The 16,687-nt window shown below is 44.8% G+C and overlaps 1 protein-coding gene across 2 annotated transcripts in view; it reads left to right on the top strand.

The window, feature by feature from the left end:
* Positions 1-16,687, top strand: part of LOC119466390 (cleavage and polyadenylation specificity factor subunit 1-like) — an 84,787-nt gene that overhangs the window by 16,723 nt on the left and 51,377 nt on the right. For both annotated transcript variants that reach the window (XM_037726919.2, XM_037726905.2), the window contains exons 6-15: positions 217-360; positions 4,977-5,116; positions 12,377-12,487; positions 12,583-12,676; positions 12,763-12,850; positions 12,961-13,089; positions 13,275-13,329; positions 13,392-13,483; positions 13,739-13,894; positions 14,376-14,465. In XM_037726919.2, the coding sequence (XP_037582847.1) occupies positions 217-360; positions 4,977-5,116; positions 12,377-12,487; positions 12,583-12,676; positions 12,763-12,850; positions 12,961-13,089; positions 13,275-13,329; positions 13,392-13,483; positions 13,739-13,894; positions 14,376-14,465 (1,099 nt within the window). The remainder of the gene's footprint in view (positions 1-216; positions 361-4,976; positions 5,117-12,376; positions 12,488-12,582; positions 12,677-12,762; positions 12,851-12,960; positions 13,090-13,274; positions 13,330-13,391; positions 13,484-13,738; positions 13,895-14,375; positions 14,466-16,687) is intronic.

Raw genomic sequence — 16,687 nt, 5'->3', positions numbered from 1 at the left:
GGATTAAGTGTTTAATGTCTTGTTAAACTGTAGTGTTCATTTGCAATGTTTCTGAACATGTTACTGGGGTAGGTGCCAATCCTTTCATGTGGAAATGTAATAGCTGTCAAAATAAATATTTGCTTTCTTGTGGGAAGTAGTGCACTGCCAATGACTTTTTACTAGTGGAATGAAAAGCTGAGTTTTGTGTTCCCCATTTTCTGTTGCTCATTCAAGCAAGCCTCCTTTGCTGGACTGGTATCCAGTAGCACTGACAGAACTGGAGGAGAAGGTGAACAATGTTATTGACATGCAGTTTCTACATGGTTACTATGAGCCCACATTACTCATCTTGTATGAGCCTTTACGGACGTGGCCAGGGTGAGTTCATGCCTTTTGTGCTAAAGAGATGGGCATTTTTCACATTTCCTTGTTGGTGTTGGTGCACTCACAGTACTGCTTTGTTTCCTCCCATTCTAGCCGTTACATGTAAGGACACTTGTCTGGCTTTTGCCTTTCACTTTTTCTCTCCTTTTGTCGCAGTTGGTATGAAGTGCTTTAGTGCTGTGCTAACCATGGGGACACAACTGTAGTCGCTAGCTAAGAATTCAGGACAAGCTGTTCCCACAAATGTGTGCTGTGCCCGCTCTCCAACCCCCCATGCTTTATCTCCTCTCTCACCTTAGAAAAAAAAAAAAATACTGACGCCTCTTCACTGGCACTGTGAACATGTGATTGGTGAAATGCTCTCTTGCGTCACTGACAAGCACCCTGCTCTCTGTCAGCAGCCTACTGCATATGACGCTTTCCAGAGTCCCGCTCTCAACAGCTTCCTCACTGAATGCTTTGGGGCGTTGTCACATATAATGCGTTCTAGCACTTTGCTTCATTCCACACTCTCCACGATAGCTGCGGCTTCATCACATATTAGTTTCTCATTGGCATTTCTACTTATACAAGATCCTCATGGCACAGTCATTTAGAGTGTCGGTTTTTAAAGTTAAAGGGCCCTGGTCAGACACCAGATGAGATCCATTCAACGATTTGAAATTTATTACAACACTTACTGCCACCATGGCAGCGTAGTGCTAACTTCATCTTAGCCGATGCCATTTAACACTCGACCAAACTGGGAGTCGCCACTGGAAACTGAACCTGGCAACGTTCAACACGCGAACGCTCTCGAGTGAGGCTAGCTTAGCAGGGCTGTTTGAGGAATTATCAGGCATTGCCTGGGATATTATTGACCTTAGTGAGGTTAGAAGACTTGGCGAGGCTTATACAGTGCTGACTAATGGCCACGTCCTCTGCTACGGAGGTCTTCCAGATAAGAGCGAATATGGGGTAGGATTTCTAATCCATAAGGACATAGCGGGCAACATTGATGTGATGAGGATAGCAGTCGTCGTAATAAAGCTGAATAGGAGGTATAGAATAAAAGTAGTACAAGCCTATGCCCCAACCGCCAGTTACAATAATGAAGAAATAGAACAGTTTTATGAAGATGTTGAATTAGCGATGAGAAAGGTGCAAACTCGGTATACTGTAGTCATGGGTGACTTCAATACAAAAGTGGGGGAAAAGCAGCCTGGTGAGCAAGCAATTGGCAACTACGGCATCGATTCTAGGAACACTAGAGGAGACATGTTGGTAGAATTCGTGGAAAGGAATAGGCTCCGAATAATGAATACCTTCAGGAAACGTAGCAACAGGGAGTGGACCTGGAAAAGCCCTAAAGGAGAAACAAGAAATGAAATAGATTTCATACTTTCTGCCGATCTCAGCATAGTGCATGATGAAGTGTTAGATAGGGTAAAGTGCAGTAACCATAGGTTAGTGAGGTCTAGATTTTCTCTCAATTTGAACAGAGAAAGACCCAGTAAGGGTAAAAGCAGACCAATTCAGGCTGGTGCTTGCAAACCAATATGCAGCTTTAGAAGAGAAAGATGAAGACAACATAGAGGTAATGAATGAAACCGCAACTAGGCTGATCTCAGAAGCAGCAATTGAAGTGGGAGGTAAGGCACCAAGGTAACCAGTAGGTAAGCTCTCCCAAGTAACAAAGGACCTAATAAAAAAATGATAAAGCATGAAAGTGTCGCTTAAGGTATCAGATAGAATTCGCTGAACTGTCAAAACTGATCGAGGATAAAGTAAGGGATATTCAAAATTAGAGAATTTTAGAATAGGGGCCCCAGAAGTTTGGGGCCACAAAGAGCTTTGCGGGTGTTTGCGTTGGAGCATGCAGGAGTGAGGAGTTTTAGAATAGGGCTTTGCGTTTGCGAATAGCGTCTTGCGCTTGCAGCGTCACTACGTTGTCAAAGAAAAACTGTTTTAAATATTAAAATAAACTATACTATTTTATGATAAGAGTAATTTTGACTTTCGTGGTTTTGCGTTTAATTGCAATTGAGAGGTTATTCTATTAGCAACAAGCGATTTGTTGCGCCTAATTTTGAGTAACCAACTTTACGTGCCTTCACCAGCCAAGCTACAGTTAAACCTGCTTATAACAAACCTCCATATAACGAATTCCTGGATATAACGAAGTTTTTCTATTCCCCGCTGTTACTCCATAGAAGCACATGTATTTGAGACCTCTACGTAACGAAGTGGCAGCAGGAGACTCCCTCAAAATAACGAATTTTCCCCGCCGACAACCTAGGGATTTTGCCACAAATTTTGTCATTTTTGTTCGAGCAGCAACCGGAAGCACCTTCTCCGCCGCGATGGAATGCGAAGCGGCGGTGGCGTGCTTGGTGCGCTCGAATCCATGGCAACTGTGAGGCGAGAGCGAGCGCACGTGTGCGTGCGAGTGTGCGCGAGGCGGGCGTGACCTTTCCGCCTCCCGATAAAACGGGTCGAAAAATTGCTTGCGCATTAGAATTGAGTACGACCCTAAATTTCCGCTAGCATATCGCCATCGGCATTTCAATATGGGTGCCTCCTACGCACTTCGAGCCTAGCTCCCGTAGCTTCGACCATGTGCTGTAGTACGTGTGCTGAGGCATTTAGTTAAAAGTCTACCAATTTAGTTAAACAGCGAATGTTTACAAGTACGGCCAATAAAACTACTATCCTTACTTCGTATAGCTGTCTGCTAATTTGCTGTTGCAATCGATACTTCGCCTTTCGGGCGAAACTGGGACTTTTTTGTTCATCGCAACTTTAGTACATTGGGAGTAAATCTTGAGCAATAGTTGTATTTCTGTATGAAAGCGTAAGGTGCATGGTACTGTAAAGCATTTTTTTCCCTCTGTTTTGGTCACGGAAAACCGGTGCGCGTAACAATCGAGGGCGCGTTAGAATCGAGTAAATACGGTAAGCGTTTCTTTTTCGAATTTTCGTGTCGAACCTGCCTATAATGAAATCATCTTTATAACAAAGTTTTTCAGGAATTTGTCAATTTCGTTATATCCAGGTTTAACTGTAATCCACGTTAGACCTACGAGCCATGAAATTGAAAATCGAATTTGGAATCAGCGGCGTCTAATGAATCAATCTCCATTACACACATTAGTTGAGAGAAAGCGATAACCGCAGTCACTTCTCCTAGCTTGCGAACTTCACGCGTTACCACGAATCAAGCCCAGTTTGGTACTCGGAGAGCCGCCACTTTGATGGGTGCCGCCATGTTTGTTGATGCAAAGCTTTTGGGACTCCTGCTAAATCAGTGAAATAGCGTGCCCAACGCAAGATCGAAACGCAGTTTCCGTCTCGTGCATGCACAGTGGTGTCAACGCTATTTTCTTGGGGTCCCTATTCTAAATCTGTATAATGTGGGAAAGATTGAGGAAGCCATAAAATATGGACACAGCATGAAATCAGTGAGAAGAAAACTTGCTATTGGACAAGGCAAAATGCATGCAGTGAAAGATAAGCAGGGTAATACCATCAGCAATTTCCAGGACATAGTAAAAGCAGTGGAAGACATCTATACTGACCTGTACAGTACCCAGAGCAGCCAAGCTACTTTCAATCGAAGTAGTGATGACAAGGATACAGAGGCTCCTTCTGTAACTAGCGATGAAGTTAGAAGGGCCTTGAAAGACATGACCCAGGGAAAAGCTGCTGGAGAAGATGGAATAACATTCAATTTATTAAAATACAGAGAAGATATCATGCTTGAAAAGCTTGCGGTCCTTTATACGCAGTGCCTCACAACTACAAGTGTACCAGAGGACTGGAAGAATGCCAACATAATATTAATCCATAAGAAGGGAGACGTTAGAGAATTGAAAAATTATAGGCCCATTAGCTTGCTTTCAATACTGTATAAAATATTCACCAAGGTAATTTCCAATAGAATCAGGGCAACACTTGACTTCAATCAACTAAGAGAACAGGCTGGCTTCAGGAAGGGATATTCTTTAATGGATCACATCCATATCAGCAATCAGGTAATTGAGAAATCTGCGGAGTACAATAAACCTCTCTATATGGCTTTCATAGATTATAAAAAGGCATTTGATTCAGTAGAGATTCCAGCATTCATAGAGGCATTGCGTAATCAAGTAGGATAGGAGGCATGCGTGAATATCTTCGGAAATATCTAGAAAGATTCCACAGCTACATTGGTTCTTCACACGAAAAGTAGAAAGTTATCTATCAAGAAAGGGGTCACGCAAGGAGACACAATCTCTCTAATGCTATTCACTGCATTGGAGAGATTTCAAGGGGATTTTACTGCTGTTCTTTATACACAGGAATTTGTTATATGTGTGTTTGACTGTATTGATCAGCATGAACTCTGTATACGTGAGATAATTCAAGAAACTATTAGAATATTTAGTAGGAAATATCTAGTGTTGGCAGAGCAGTCATTACCATAGTTGGGAAGGACATGAGAAGGTGTAAAAGCGTTTGCTTTTCAATGCATGGTTACGTAAATTTTCCTGCAAGTGGATGTCTGTATTACAGTGGATCATAGTGCACAGTTGATTTTTTTTCTTTAGTGTTATGCAAAGAATGGTTTAAGTGTAGTATGTTTCACTTAGGCGGATTGCCATCCGGCAGGATACCTGCTGTATTCTGGCACTATCATTGAACTTGCAACAACGAGTGCACCCAGTCATCTGGTCTTTCACAAACCTTCCCTTCGACTGCCTCCGACTACTGGCTGTACCCAGACCACTTGGTAAGCATTTTAGTTGTGTGTTAAATGACGGCAGCAGTGAAGACGCAAAAGCTCCTGTCGGGTTATCTAATTTTCTGATCCAACACCTACACTGTTAGCAATGTCTTAAACATCAGTACATGCTGAGGAGGGCATTGCATAATGACACAGTATGATTATGAACTGGGGCCGTATTCTGAAACGTTCGCCTAGGCGAAATGTCGCCTAGGCGAAATCAGCATGCGCGCTGATTGGCTGGTTGAGCAAATTGAATGACGTCGGGCTCAACCACCCAATCAGCTCATCTAATTTTGCTAAAACAGCCAATCGGCGCACGCCTGAAAGCGAAAAAAGAAATTTCGCCTAGGCGAACGTTTCAGAATACGGCCCCTGTATGGCATCTGCTAATCATGTTGGCAAAACCCAGCCATAGAATGTTTTTTGTGAAATGATCAGCTTAAGAAATGTTTATATTTCATTTATAACATAGGGTTAGTTTTTCCAACTTTGCATGTCAAAATGCACCAGGCTCTACCACCAGGCAAATTTAGGAAAGCAAAACTCTTGATGCAGACACAGTATGTGTCGGCAGGGAAAAGTGATATGAAAGGTAGATGGGAGCGTTGGTGCAATGTGCCCATGATGCAAAGAATTCCAGTGGCTTTGTCAAGTGTGATAATCCTCTGCACGCATGCAGCCGCCTTGCATCGCAGTCCCATGACAGGCGATTTGTTAGCGTAAGGTGCACCCTTACGGGAACTAGTGCATGCACGCAACTGGTCATGCAGGCATACATATCACTGACTGTAGTGGATTGCATGGCATATGGCACTATAAAATGTTCTATTGCAAGCTACAGCTTACAATGAAAGTTGTTATACCGGTTTTTCTGGTATAGTAATAAAAGCAGGCTTATTAACTCTTTCCTTACTGATAGAAATGTGCTCATTTTTGGTGCTTTTATGCTTTAACGTTTTATTTCAAGACATATTAGGCGCAATGTATACCGTGATATGTAAAATTGTATCAATCATTAGTCTTTTGAATGGAAGTATAGCAGAAGTAATTGCTCAGAGAGATTTTGAGAATTCTTCTGTTAAAGTTCAAAGAAGCACCTCAAGAAGCAGGAATGAACTTAATAATTTTGTACACGAAGCCGAGTTCATCAAAGTGCAAATCTTGCTTTGTTTTATGAAGGAAGTGCTAGGTGCACTGGAGGCTGGTTTTGACAGTACCACTTGTCATATTTATATTTTTCTAATCTTTTTAATCTGTTGCAAATTGTCACATCTGACCAACAGTGAAAGTGCAGTCGTAAGTTCATACAGTATATGGCGTTGCTTGTGGAAGGATTCCTACAGCAATGTTTAACAATGTTTAAAAAAAAAAAAAAACTGGTTGATCAAATTTGAATGACTTTTTTGTGCCCGGTAAGGAAAGCGTTATAGGTCTTCTCTGGTATATTATCTCCATTCTTTCACATCGGCTGGATTCTTTAAAAAGCTGAATGCTAGTTGCAAGACAAGTGGCAAAGTAATTGTAGCTAATTAAAAGGGTTGTACTTTTAGAGGTTGCCATTGAAGGGTGTTCGCGGCCAAGCGTACAGATTGTCCTTGGCTGCCGGCTAGCACTTGTTCTGTGCACGAGACTGTCTTCATCTTATTCTCTGGGGCGATTTTGGATGTAACTGATAGGAGCACCACTACAGGTGCCCTAACCCCCTAGCGCACAGTGTGATATTGTAAATTATTTACAAAGGGTCATAAAGTGCAGAAAGTTGGGAGTGTCAATATCTACAGTATATACCTATACAAACCTTAATGCACTGTTCTTGTCTGAAAAGTCTAGTGTGAGTTAATTTGGAAGGTTCTGTCAAAATGTCAAGGTGTCCAGTAGGCGAGGTTGGTTGTTTGGCAGGAGTTGAAATATATGCGGCTGGTGGGGATTTCTTAGTAGTGTACAAGGCATTTGAATAGTGCCTTTGTGACTGGGATTGTACTGCAACACCTTTCTGGCCGCCGTGCATAGGTATTCCCCAATAACTGGTCGTTTACACTGTCGGAAGTTCGTTCCATGAAATGGACTCCAGCCATTGCACTTTGGTGCCTGTATAGTGGGAATATATAGGCACCAACAGAGGGCTGTAGGGCTTCCAGCGCCCGTCGAGGCGCTCTGGCATTCAGGACTGACTACTAGCCACTAGCCGTCTCTGGTGGTCACTTATGCTTACTAGGTCCTTGTTGTCCCGTCCATGGTTGTGTCAGGAGGTTGCTTCGGAGTTGTAGTAGAGGCTGATCCTGTATGTGTCAGCACAGGTCTCTGTGGCTGGTCAGATGCGATGAACATGGGGCAACTACTAGTGACCTTGGTGTTATTGAAAGGGGTGATCAACACTTCTGACGTTGCACGCGGCGAAGTGGTGTGTGCTTCCGTGTGCGGAGGCACAGTCATGGCATCGTGTTTTTGGTCATGGACGCTTGGCGTGATGGCCTCCAAGTTTAAAAAGAAAAGGCATTATTGAGGCCAAGGTGGCATTGTTTTGTGTGTCATGGTGGGACTTCACTGTGTCCAATGTTTATAGATACTTACTTCAGTTCCGGAACTGCGCCTTCCCAGGCGGGCGTGATTTCTTCCTAGGCGCTGAGATGGCGCTGCGGTCGCGGGTTGCGCGATGTCGGCGGCAGCGTTGACATGGGTGTTCTCTGGGCTGAGCTCAAAGTTGCGGTGCAGTTGCGTGTCCCCTCTACACGATTCTTCTTTTCGCTTGCGTTTGTCTTCACCCCTGTGCGAGAACCTTGCCCTTTCAATGCGTTCGGTTTGTGGAGCTATTGAACAGTGTGGCCGCGGATGGAAGCATTTCATAACTCCGTCAACACGCTGTGTTTTCTCTGAAGTGCTGGGCTTAATAAGCGCCATGCCAACGTGCTATGCACCTGGCTGTATGAGCGGGTACAAAAGCAACACTCAGAAGTGTCACTTTTTTTTTGCACCGCCATCGGATCCGGAGCTTCTCAGCAAATGGAAAAGAGCTTTTCCCCTCGCGGACAAAAAACTGAGTAAAACGTGCAAAGTTTGTGACCTTCATTTTCTCAAAGCAGACATTTCGAAGACGTTTAAGCATATTATCAACGGTGAAGTCGTCGAGATCGACCGGGCGTACTGGGCATTTATAGAAGGTGCAGTCCCCGTTAACTTTCCCAACCTTCCCAGTTACTTGTTGAGAAAGCAGACTCGGCGGCGATCTCTGAAAAAGAGAAAAGGAGCATGTACGCACGATGTGACCAAAAATGAAGCGTGCTTGCCCACGGAGCAACAAGAGAAGTTGTCTAACCAAGAGGCGCCTGTTCCCCTACAGTGCACATATTTTGCTCAGATTGTCGAGAATAGTGCAACAATATGGCTACCAGCCAACTGGACAACGGCAGTACTAGAGGAAGAACCGGGGCAGCGTCGGCAGATTGTTTTTTACGTGGCCGGAATGAAAGCGGGGGCGTACACAATGCCCTTATTAAGAAAGGCACAAATATTGTTGGCTGCCCAGAGCACGCTGAGAATTTAACAGCTGAGCTGATATATTTTTATTTGATGATCCGCATGCACTTTTTTGTACGACTGAACTGCCAAGAAATGACAGTGCAGTTTGTGCACAAAGGGAACAAAAGAAAGCGAAACTTGTCTAGATAGAACAGTGACTGCGAAAGTTCTCTTGCCATTTTGAAAACAGTAACTGCACGGATCTAAGGTAAGGTTTGACCTTGGGCAGTTGGTTCTTTTCTTCGTCCTCGTGTGCACACACGGATCATGCTCATAAAATCACTGTCTACTGCATGCGCATCGTGATACACATGCATTGGGCAAGCCCATGGCGAATATTTCTTTAAAGTAGAATGAGCGTGGAGAATTTCAGATAGAAGAATACAAGTTAGCACTCGATGGTTCCAAGTTGCGCAGTCGCTGAACTTGAAACAGGCAGCCAGCTCCTGAGGCTCAGAAACTAAGCTACGCGGATGTCTGTCATAAAGCAGTTGTTCCGCATGGCTGTGAGGAAATATCATTCGTGCTGCAATAGATTCGCGTGATTGGCATGGCAAGCAAATTCTTGTGCACACTTCACGGCCACTGATGTGCGAATGTTCATTTAAAACGCTGTCATTCTTGATATTCTAGCCACCGCTCAAAATCACTGGGCGTACACATTACTCCTTGCACAATACGGCCCGTTTCAAATAAATCGCGAACTGGAATAGCCGCAACAAAATGCTGAGCAACTTCCTGAGAACAGTTGTTTCTTTTGCAGTACACAGCCAGAAGTGGTGAGAACCCGAGATGCCGCGGCGGAACGCTGCCCGCTAGCAGACAACGCCCACTCTCCTAGCGCAACCCATAACCGCAGTGCCGCAGTGGCGAGAATCGCGACAGGCCGCCTTCTCTCCATGAGTGTGGCGGAGAGATACGGAACTGAAAAAAATTACACCATCTTCCCGTGGGGGAACCCTGAGTAGTATGCGAAGCAGCCATGGGGTCGACTCAAGTTCCCATTAGTTTTCAGTTCGTCGTTTCCGTTAGGTTGAGGTACGTAGCCGCCGGCTTCGCGAGCCCGAATTTTGGGATCGGCCTGTCGCCGCTGCCGTTTCGTGGCAGCGGCTTGAGCCCTCTTCTCCGCGGCGCTGTCCACGGCGCTGACACTGGTGTTGACGCTGGCGTTGTCCGTGGCACTCATCGCGGCGTTGCGGGAGGAGAATGAGAGGAGCGGAGCGCGCGCGCGTCATTATACCGCGAGCTACAGGGGCGCCCCCCAGCGGAGTATGCAGCGCCTACCATTGCGCCTCTAACCTAAGCTGCTTTGCATTATCGCGCGCGGAGCCGCAGGTGTTGCCATTCGTTGCGCAATCCGGAGAGGAGGAATGCCGAGAGGAGAGGAGATGAGACGAGGAGGGGGAGGAGGATGCGCATGTGCAGTGCGGGTGTGGACGCTGCACGGCGGAGGGAGGGACGGACAGAGCTGCCGGCAAGAAATGCTTCGCATTTAAAAGTATCTAAACGTTGCACTGTGCCTTGGTCATTGTTTGGAGGTGTCGTCTTCAAAGGCACTGGATTCGAGGAATGGGGAGAAGTCTGGATTAGGATGTCGTCTGAGTCATTTAATAGCATGGGTGGAAGGTACGAGACCGAGCCTGGACACCGACGTGGACCAGGACTTGAGTTTTGAGGTGAACGTACGGCGGTTTGCTTGGCGCCGGGAAGGATAGGTTGATGGCCACTTCAAGAGGGCGTTTATGCTGCAGAACCTCATAGTTGAATGGCTGAATGGTGATGAGGTTCTGAGCTAGGGCTGTCTCATACGTGACAAACCAGCCTTTTATGTCATGATGGATGGAGACGGGACTGAAGATGCAGTGCGGCTGCAATGGATGGTCTATCTTGTTTGCAGCACATAGGTCGTAGGTCCATGCGAGCTAGAGCATATGTTTGAGTCCAGTGTTGTATGGGGCGGCGTGGCTCCTGACTTTATAGGTTGGCCGTATCTAGCGACGATAAAGGTTTCGAGCTTGTTGTATGGCCAGTCGCGAGGTTCGAGCAGTTCTTTGTGAAGACTGATTGGTAGGAACTCAACAGCCAGGTCGTACGTGTCTTGCTGTGAGCTGACCCGGCGAAGGCAAAAGTGTACCTCCAGCTGCAGGAATCAGATTGCTTTGTTGCTACCATAGAAAGACAGAAGAGGTGACAGCGCTATCTGCAAGTTGTCTTCATTGGGAGCCTTGGGTGCAGTTGCCATGGTGGTCCACGTCCGGGTCACCAATATGTGGAGGTCGCCAGTGAATGTTACCACGGCCACACTAGGGAAACGTAAAGCCCCTATATATAAAAAGTAGCGCCATTATTAGATCTTGCCACCACCGCGCTCACCCCGGCGTTTTCTCCTCGCCGCCTTCTTTCGCCCCAGCCTCCTCCGCTCGCCCATTGGCCAATCCATGTCACGTGGAAGTACGCGTTGCGCTTTTGTATATTTTTTCTTTCCAGCGCGCTCCGACCGCCATTCTCGGGCCTGTGCGACGAAAGTGCTGTACGCACAAACGGATCAAACGTGTTAGGGACAAGAACTTCGTTGTGATGGCATGCTGCTGCGCCTTAAGTTGCCGCAACCGACAAGGCGAGGGCAAAATGCTTTTTTTGTTTACCATCCGGCGAGAGCAAACGCTTGCTGCACACTTGGTATTTGCGCCGTCTCGCATCGTTGCGTTGCTACTTCCAAAACGGCATTATTAAGGCCAGTTACTGACTGACGAAGTGAAATCGCGCCTGAAAAACTGCTGCGCAGGGCGGGATCGAAGTTTTCCGCGGATTTCCTTTGGTAGCGCGTTATCTGTCTGCCATGGCAGGCCCGACGTACGCGGCGCCACTGTCGATATCGCGCTTCGATCGCGCTGGCCGCGCCGAGCGCGACAGTTGAACGGAGGAGGAGGGAAGTGGTTGGCGCTACTTTTTATATATAGGGGCTTTAGGGAAACGTCAACAGCAGAGCGGCCTGGTGTACCGCTTGCCCTTGGCCGCAGGCTAGCGCATGCACTGTGTGCATGACTGTCTTTGTCTTCCTTATTCTCTAGCACACTTTTGGATGTGACAGGTAGAAGCATCACTACATACTCAACAACTTTGTAATTAATCACTTTAGAGCATATGTCCCAATTGCAAAATTGAAGCCGTTCTGTAATGAAGTAATATAATGAAGTAAATTCTGGGATTAGAACCAGTTCTAAGAAATATGTCCTCAAAATCTGTGGCAAAATGCGTTAACCCTCCACTGAACTTCATTTTCTTCCACAGTGCTGATTCTAGTTAGTACTCTGGGAGCACTCATGTGGCAAACTGCTTCTGATGGAATTGGATTAATGCCTTCAGGTGGTTCTGTAGTGCATTGCGTCGTGCACTTAGCTGCTTTTCATATCTTGGCTGTGTCAAACTAGTCGGGTCTGGTGAACATCTGCCGAAAATGATGCTGCAGAGAAAAAAATTATTAAATTGCATTTGAAGATATGCAGCCACTCATTTGCTTTAGATTGAGCAAAGATTGAAAGGGCCAAATCTCACCAATTTAAAAATCTTATTATGAATTTGCTATAAAACAGCGCAGTGAAGTGCCAGACAAACAGTTGATAGAAGGCACGTGTGTCCTTTCGTTGTCTCTTTTGTTTGTATTTTGTTATTAGCAAAAGTAATGTATTCTCTCAGTTTTAATCAAGTGTGCTTTATTGTGAGTTCTGATCTTCACGGTGTTTTCAGGTGGCGTGTTGATTATGGCTGTCGACTCCTTGCTCTACCTAAACCAGAGTGTACCACCTTATGGTGTTTCACTCAATTCTTTCACAGACTTCAGTACTTCATTCCCACTGAGTAAGTTGTTTAATTGAGAGAGGGATGCATTGGCCAGCTTCGTAGGGGAAACGTTTGAGAGGTGTACATTATGCTCTTCTCTATATCATGAACAGAGCCTCAAGAGGGATTGAAGATTTCTTTGGACTGTGCTCAGGCATGTTTTCTGAGCTATGACCGGCTTGTACTCTCACTTAAAGGAGGTGAACTGTAAGATTTTTTTATTTGCCTCTTTTTGCATAACTTTATTATGTACATTTTATACTTGATTCTGTTTCTCTCTGTTTTCTTTATAGTTATGTACTAACGCTATTCAATGACGGCATGAGAAGTGTCAGGAACTTCTACTTTGACAAGGCGGCTGCCAGTGTGCTCACAACGAGTGTGAGTTTTCAATTTCTGCTTGCTTGATACCTTACTTTGCTCAAGTATTTTCAGTCTAGCTTATTGCAGAAAACAGGCTGTGAAATCGAAATGTGTTTTCTTCAACACAGATGACCCTTTGTGAAGATGGCTATCTTTTTCTTGGTTCGCGACTTGGGAACTCCCTTCTACTCCATTACACTGAGAAGGCTGCTGAAGTGGACGACATGTCAAAACGAGACGAAAAAACTGAGACAGACGTAAGGCCTCCTCCTAAATTTACATTTATGATTCATAGTTTTATACTATAGTGCTTTAGTGGCATGAGTGATTAAGCGGAAATATTGAAACTACTGTTGCTTGAATGCGCAGAATGAGTATAAAAAGCCACATATTTGTTTTATGTTCACACTTTGAATTGATATGCTTGTTTTATTTGCATTAGGTCAATGACCCTCCTTCAAAAAAGAAAAGGATGGATGCTATTGGGGACTGGATGGGTAGGCTGAATTTGTTACTCAGAAATTTGCAGCAAATACTAATTCCAGCTCTTCCTTGATAGCTTCTGATGTTGCACTTATTGATCCGGATGAATTGGAAGTGTATGGAAGTGAAACCATGGCAACAAAGCAACTGACATCATACACTTTTGAGGTATGTACCTGTTCTCTCAGCTTTTACACATGGTAGCATGCTATTTCAGTGGCGGCCGTGTTCTTTGTTTTACTCAAAGAAAACTGCAAAACAAGTACTATTATCAGAATGGACACCATTAACACCTAGAGCTTCATAACGTGATTAGTGTTAGCCTACACTGGAGACATTAATGTAGCCTTGTTGTAATATTTTGTGTAGTGGACTTTACTAGTGACCCTAATGATTTTTGTCTTGATTAACCTGCCCTTGAAGGTCTGTGACAGTTTGATCAATATTGGACCATGTGGAAAAATATGTATGGGTGAACCGGCCTTTCTCTCTGAAGAGTTTGCCCAGAACACTGATCCAGACCTTGAGCTTGTCACTACTGCTGGTTATGGAAAAAATGGAGCCCTTTGTGTATTACAGGTAATGCAAAAAGCCCTTTTGTTGAGTTCGTTTTGCTGCAGTTGCAACAATTATGATGCATATAAGTATATTGCCTCATTTTGGGACAGGCAATTTTACCAATCAGTGTGCCTCAGTGCCATGTTATGTGTGGTGCACACAATGATTTCTGTTTGCTCAAAGTGAAGCCATCTTTAATTCTGTTTCACGTCCACTGTGTGTCCTTAGTTTCACTGCTTTTGTGATTTAAATAGTCTTAAGCAAGCATGGATTTTGTGGGATGTGAACTGTTGTACCAATTTTTTTTCTTCAGTTAAATGTGAAATCTGGTATTGTGTGTTCAGTGTACGACATTCACTTTCTTGTAGGTGTTCAGCGCTAGTGTAGTGTTGAATTTGAATTTAATTTTAACGAAAATGTTACTTTCTGCACGTTCGTAGCTAGTATTACTCTTTCTTAACGTTTTGTTGGAAATGGTATAAAGCAATTTCTCTCTTCACAGCGCTCAGTTCGGCCTCAAGTGGTGACAACTTTTGAGCTGCCAGGCTGCGTGCATATGTGGACTGTCATGGGCCCTCCTGTGGAGAAAAAGGTATTTAACAATTTATATACAAATATCAGTTTCTTATGCCTTTTTATGTTTATTACATGTGAAAGCTATGTTGGAATTGTGTAAATTTGAATAAGCATGTTGGAACCCAGTAGCAGTAGCCAGCTTTGTGGCAGTATTAGTGTGTAAAGGAGTCCCTGCAGAAAACTGACTTGGACTAATTGGTTTATTTCGTAAGTACAGTAAAAGCTCATTAATTCGCATCTCACAGGACCACAAATTTATATCCGAATGCCGAATTAACGAATAAACAACAAAAAAACGCATTAAAGTCCAGCTGGTGCAGCATAACTTTATTTCCTGAACTACCTTGTTAGGGACATCTGCCTTGCGCCAATCCCAGCTGTCATGACTATTTTTCTGTATCCTTCTAAGTGGTCAATAGCATGCAAGCTGTCAGAAGTGCCTAAACAAAAATCTAAAACTAAAAGCACCTCTGTGGCCTTTCTTGAAGTGCAATGAGGTTGCGGCTGCTCCTCTTCGCATGGCCTGTCCTCATAGGAATCGTGGTCGTCCTGGGAGCGCGTAACATCATTTACGATTTCTTCATCGGTTAACCAGCCAGGTGTGGTGGCACCATAGTCAATCGTGATATAATCGGCAAGTGTAACATCAGTTGGCAAAAAAGTGTCAAAGCTCAGGCAGTCATCGTCGCTGGACTCCGCCGACACCTCTTCGGCTACTGCCGCATCCTCGGGTTCAGGCCTAACAAAACCACTGGGCTTTAAATAGTTGGCGAGAACACCTGGAGGCGCGCTCTTCAACTTGTGAGCGATATTCTGCACAGCGCTAAGAAGGTGCACTTTGTATTGCTTCCCAACTTCGGAGCTCAAAAGCATCCATTCTAGCAGTTGTCTTCGGTACAGTAGGCTCTCGATAATTCAAATTCGAGGAGACCCAGGATTTTGTTTCAATTATCAGAAGTTCTCATAAATATGACTTGGGGCAACTTACCAACTTTGGTTATAATGAAACATTCACATATATTCAGTACAATGCGTTGGCGGGCTAGTTGGTGCGAATCCATAATTACTTGTTTAGCGCAAAAACAACAACATATGTTCACTAATACATTCAAACCCATTTATAACAAACTCGATAGTTCCGCGAAAAGTGCTCGTTATATCAGTAGTTCGTTATATATAGACTCGCCCTTAAAAACGCTTAAAAATTAACTGCCCATAAGCTGGCATCAGTTGTTACAAATCGGCAGCACTTTAGTCCGAAAACCAGATTTTCAGTGTCATTTGTGCGTTCGCACCTAGCTGCAAACTAACGTTAGAAATGACCGTCTAAAGAACGAAGTGCAGCGTCGTGGAGCTCTTTCAAAACGGCGCCCGCTTCCGATCACATGTCATTTCGAAACTGCAAGCGCAGCCGTGATATTTTTATTCGAGCTTGTTATATATTTTACTACCAGTGGTGAGACATGACTGTATTCTGCACTCGAGAGCGAAGCGTTCTAGTTGGTTGGAGGCGTAAATTTAGGAAATTTCTGCGGCATGCTGCCATTCTGCAAAGGACTCGGACATCATGGTCTCGGCATTGCGACCGCGTCTGCCACACATGAGCCGTAAAATTACGTTATCTATGTCACTTCTGACGTGAAAAAAATACGATGTTCGAAAGGTAAAACGTCACCACAAACCGTTATCAGCAATCTGCAACGTGTAAATGAAGCGCCGCCGAACCGTGATCTGATAACTCCGTAACCACAAACCCTTTACAACACTGCATGGCGGCAGTGCGTGGTGGTGCGTTCTTGTCGACTCGGGCTGCGTCGACAGGAATGCTTGAGCGGCTTAGATGGCTGTTCCAAATTGTTGAAGCAGGCGTAATGCACATGATGTCGCACGGACAATTGTGCAAAAACGAGAGTGATGCCATCGTGGCGTTCGCGCATTAGGTTTGCATTGTTCCGAAGCTTGTACTTCGCCTACATGATGGTCGTCAGCATGCTCTTCGATATCCGATAATTCAGTGCTAGTGAAGTCTTCTTCACTCCAGCATCAACTTCTATTGCAGCCAATTTGTCCTTTACGGAAAGAGTTCGATACTTCCCTCGAGGCGACATGATGCAAACGGCGGCGCAGCCGGTGATGGAAAGATAAAACGCGTTGGCATGTGGAGTTGGCCGAGGGTCACACGCGTCATTTTTTGTACATGCCGCACCTACCGTATCAGTCCTCAGCGATTTCGTTTCA

Source organism: Dermacentor silvarum, chromosome 1 (genome assembly GCF_013339745.2).
Source record: "Dermacentor silvarum isolate Dsil-2018 chromosome 1, BIME_Dsil_1.4, whole genome shotgun sequence".
Lineage (NCBI taxonomy): Eukaryota > Metazoa > Arthropoda > Arachnida > Ixodida > Ixodidae > Dermacentor > Dermacentor silvarum.
This window is presented reverse-complemented; position numbering and strand designations above follow the sequence as displayed.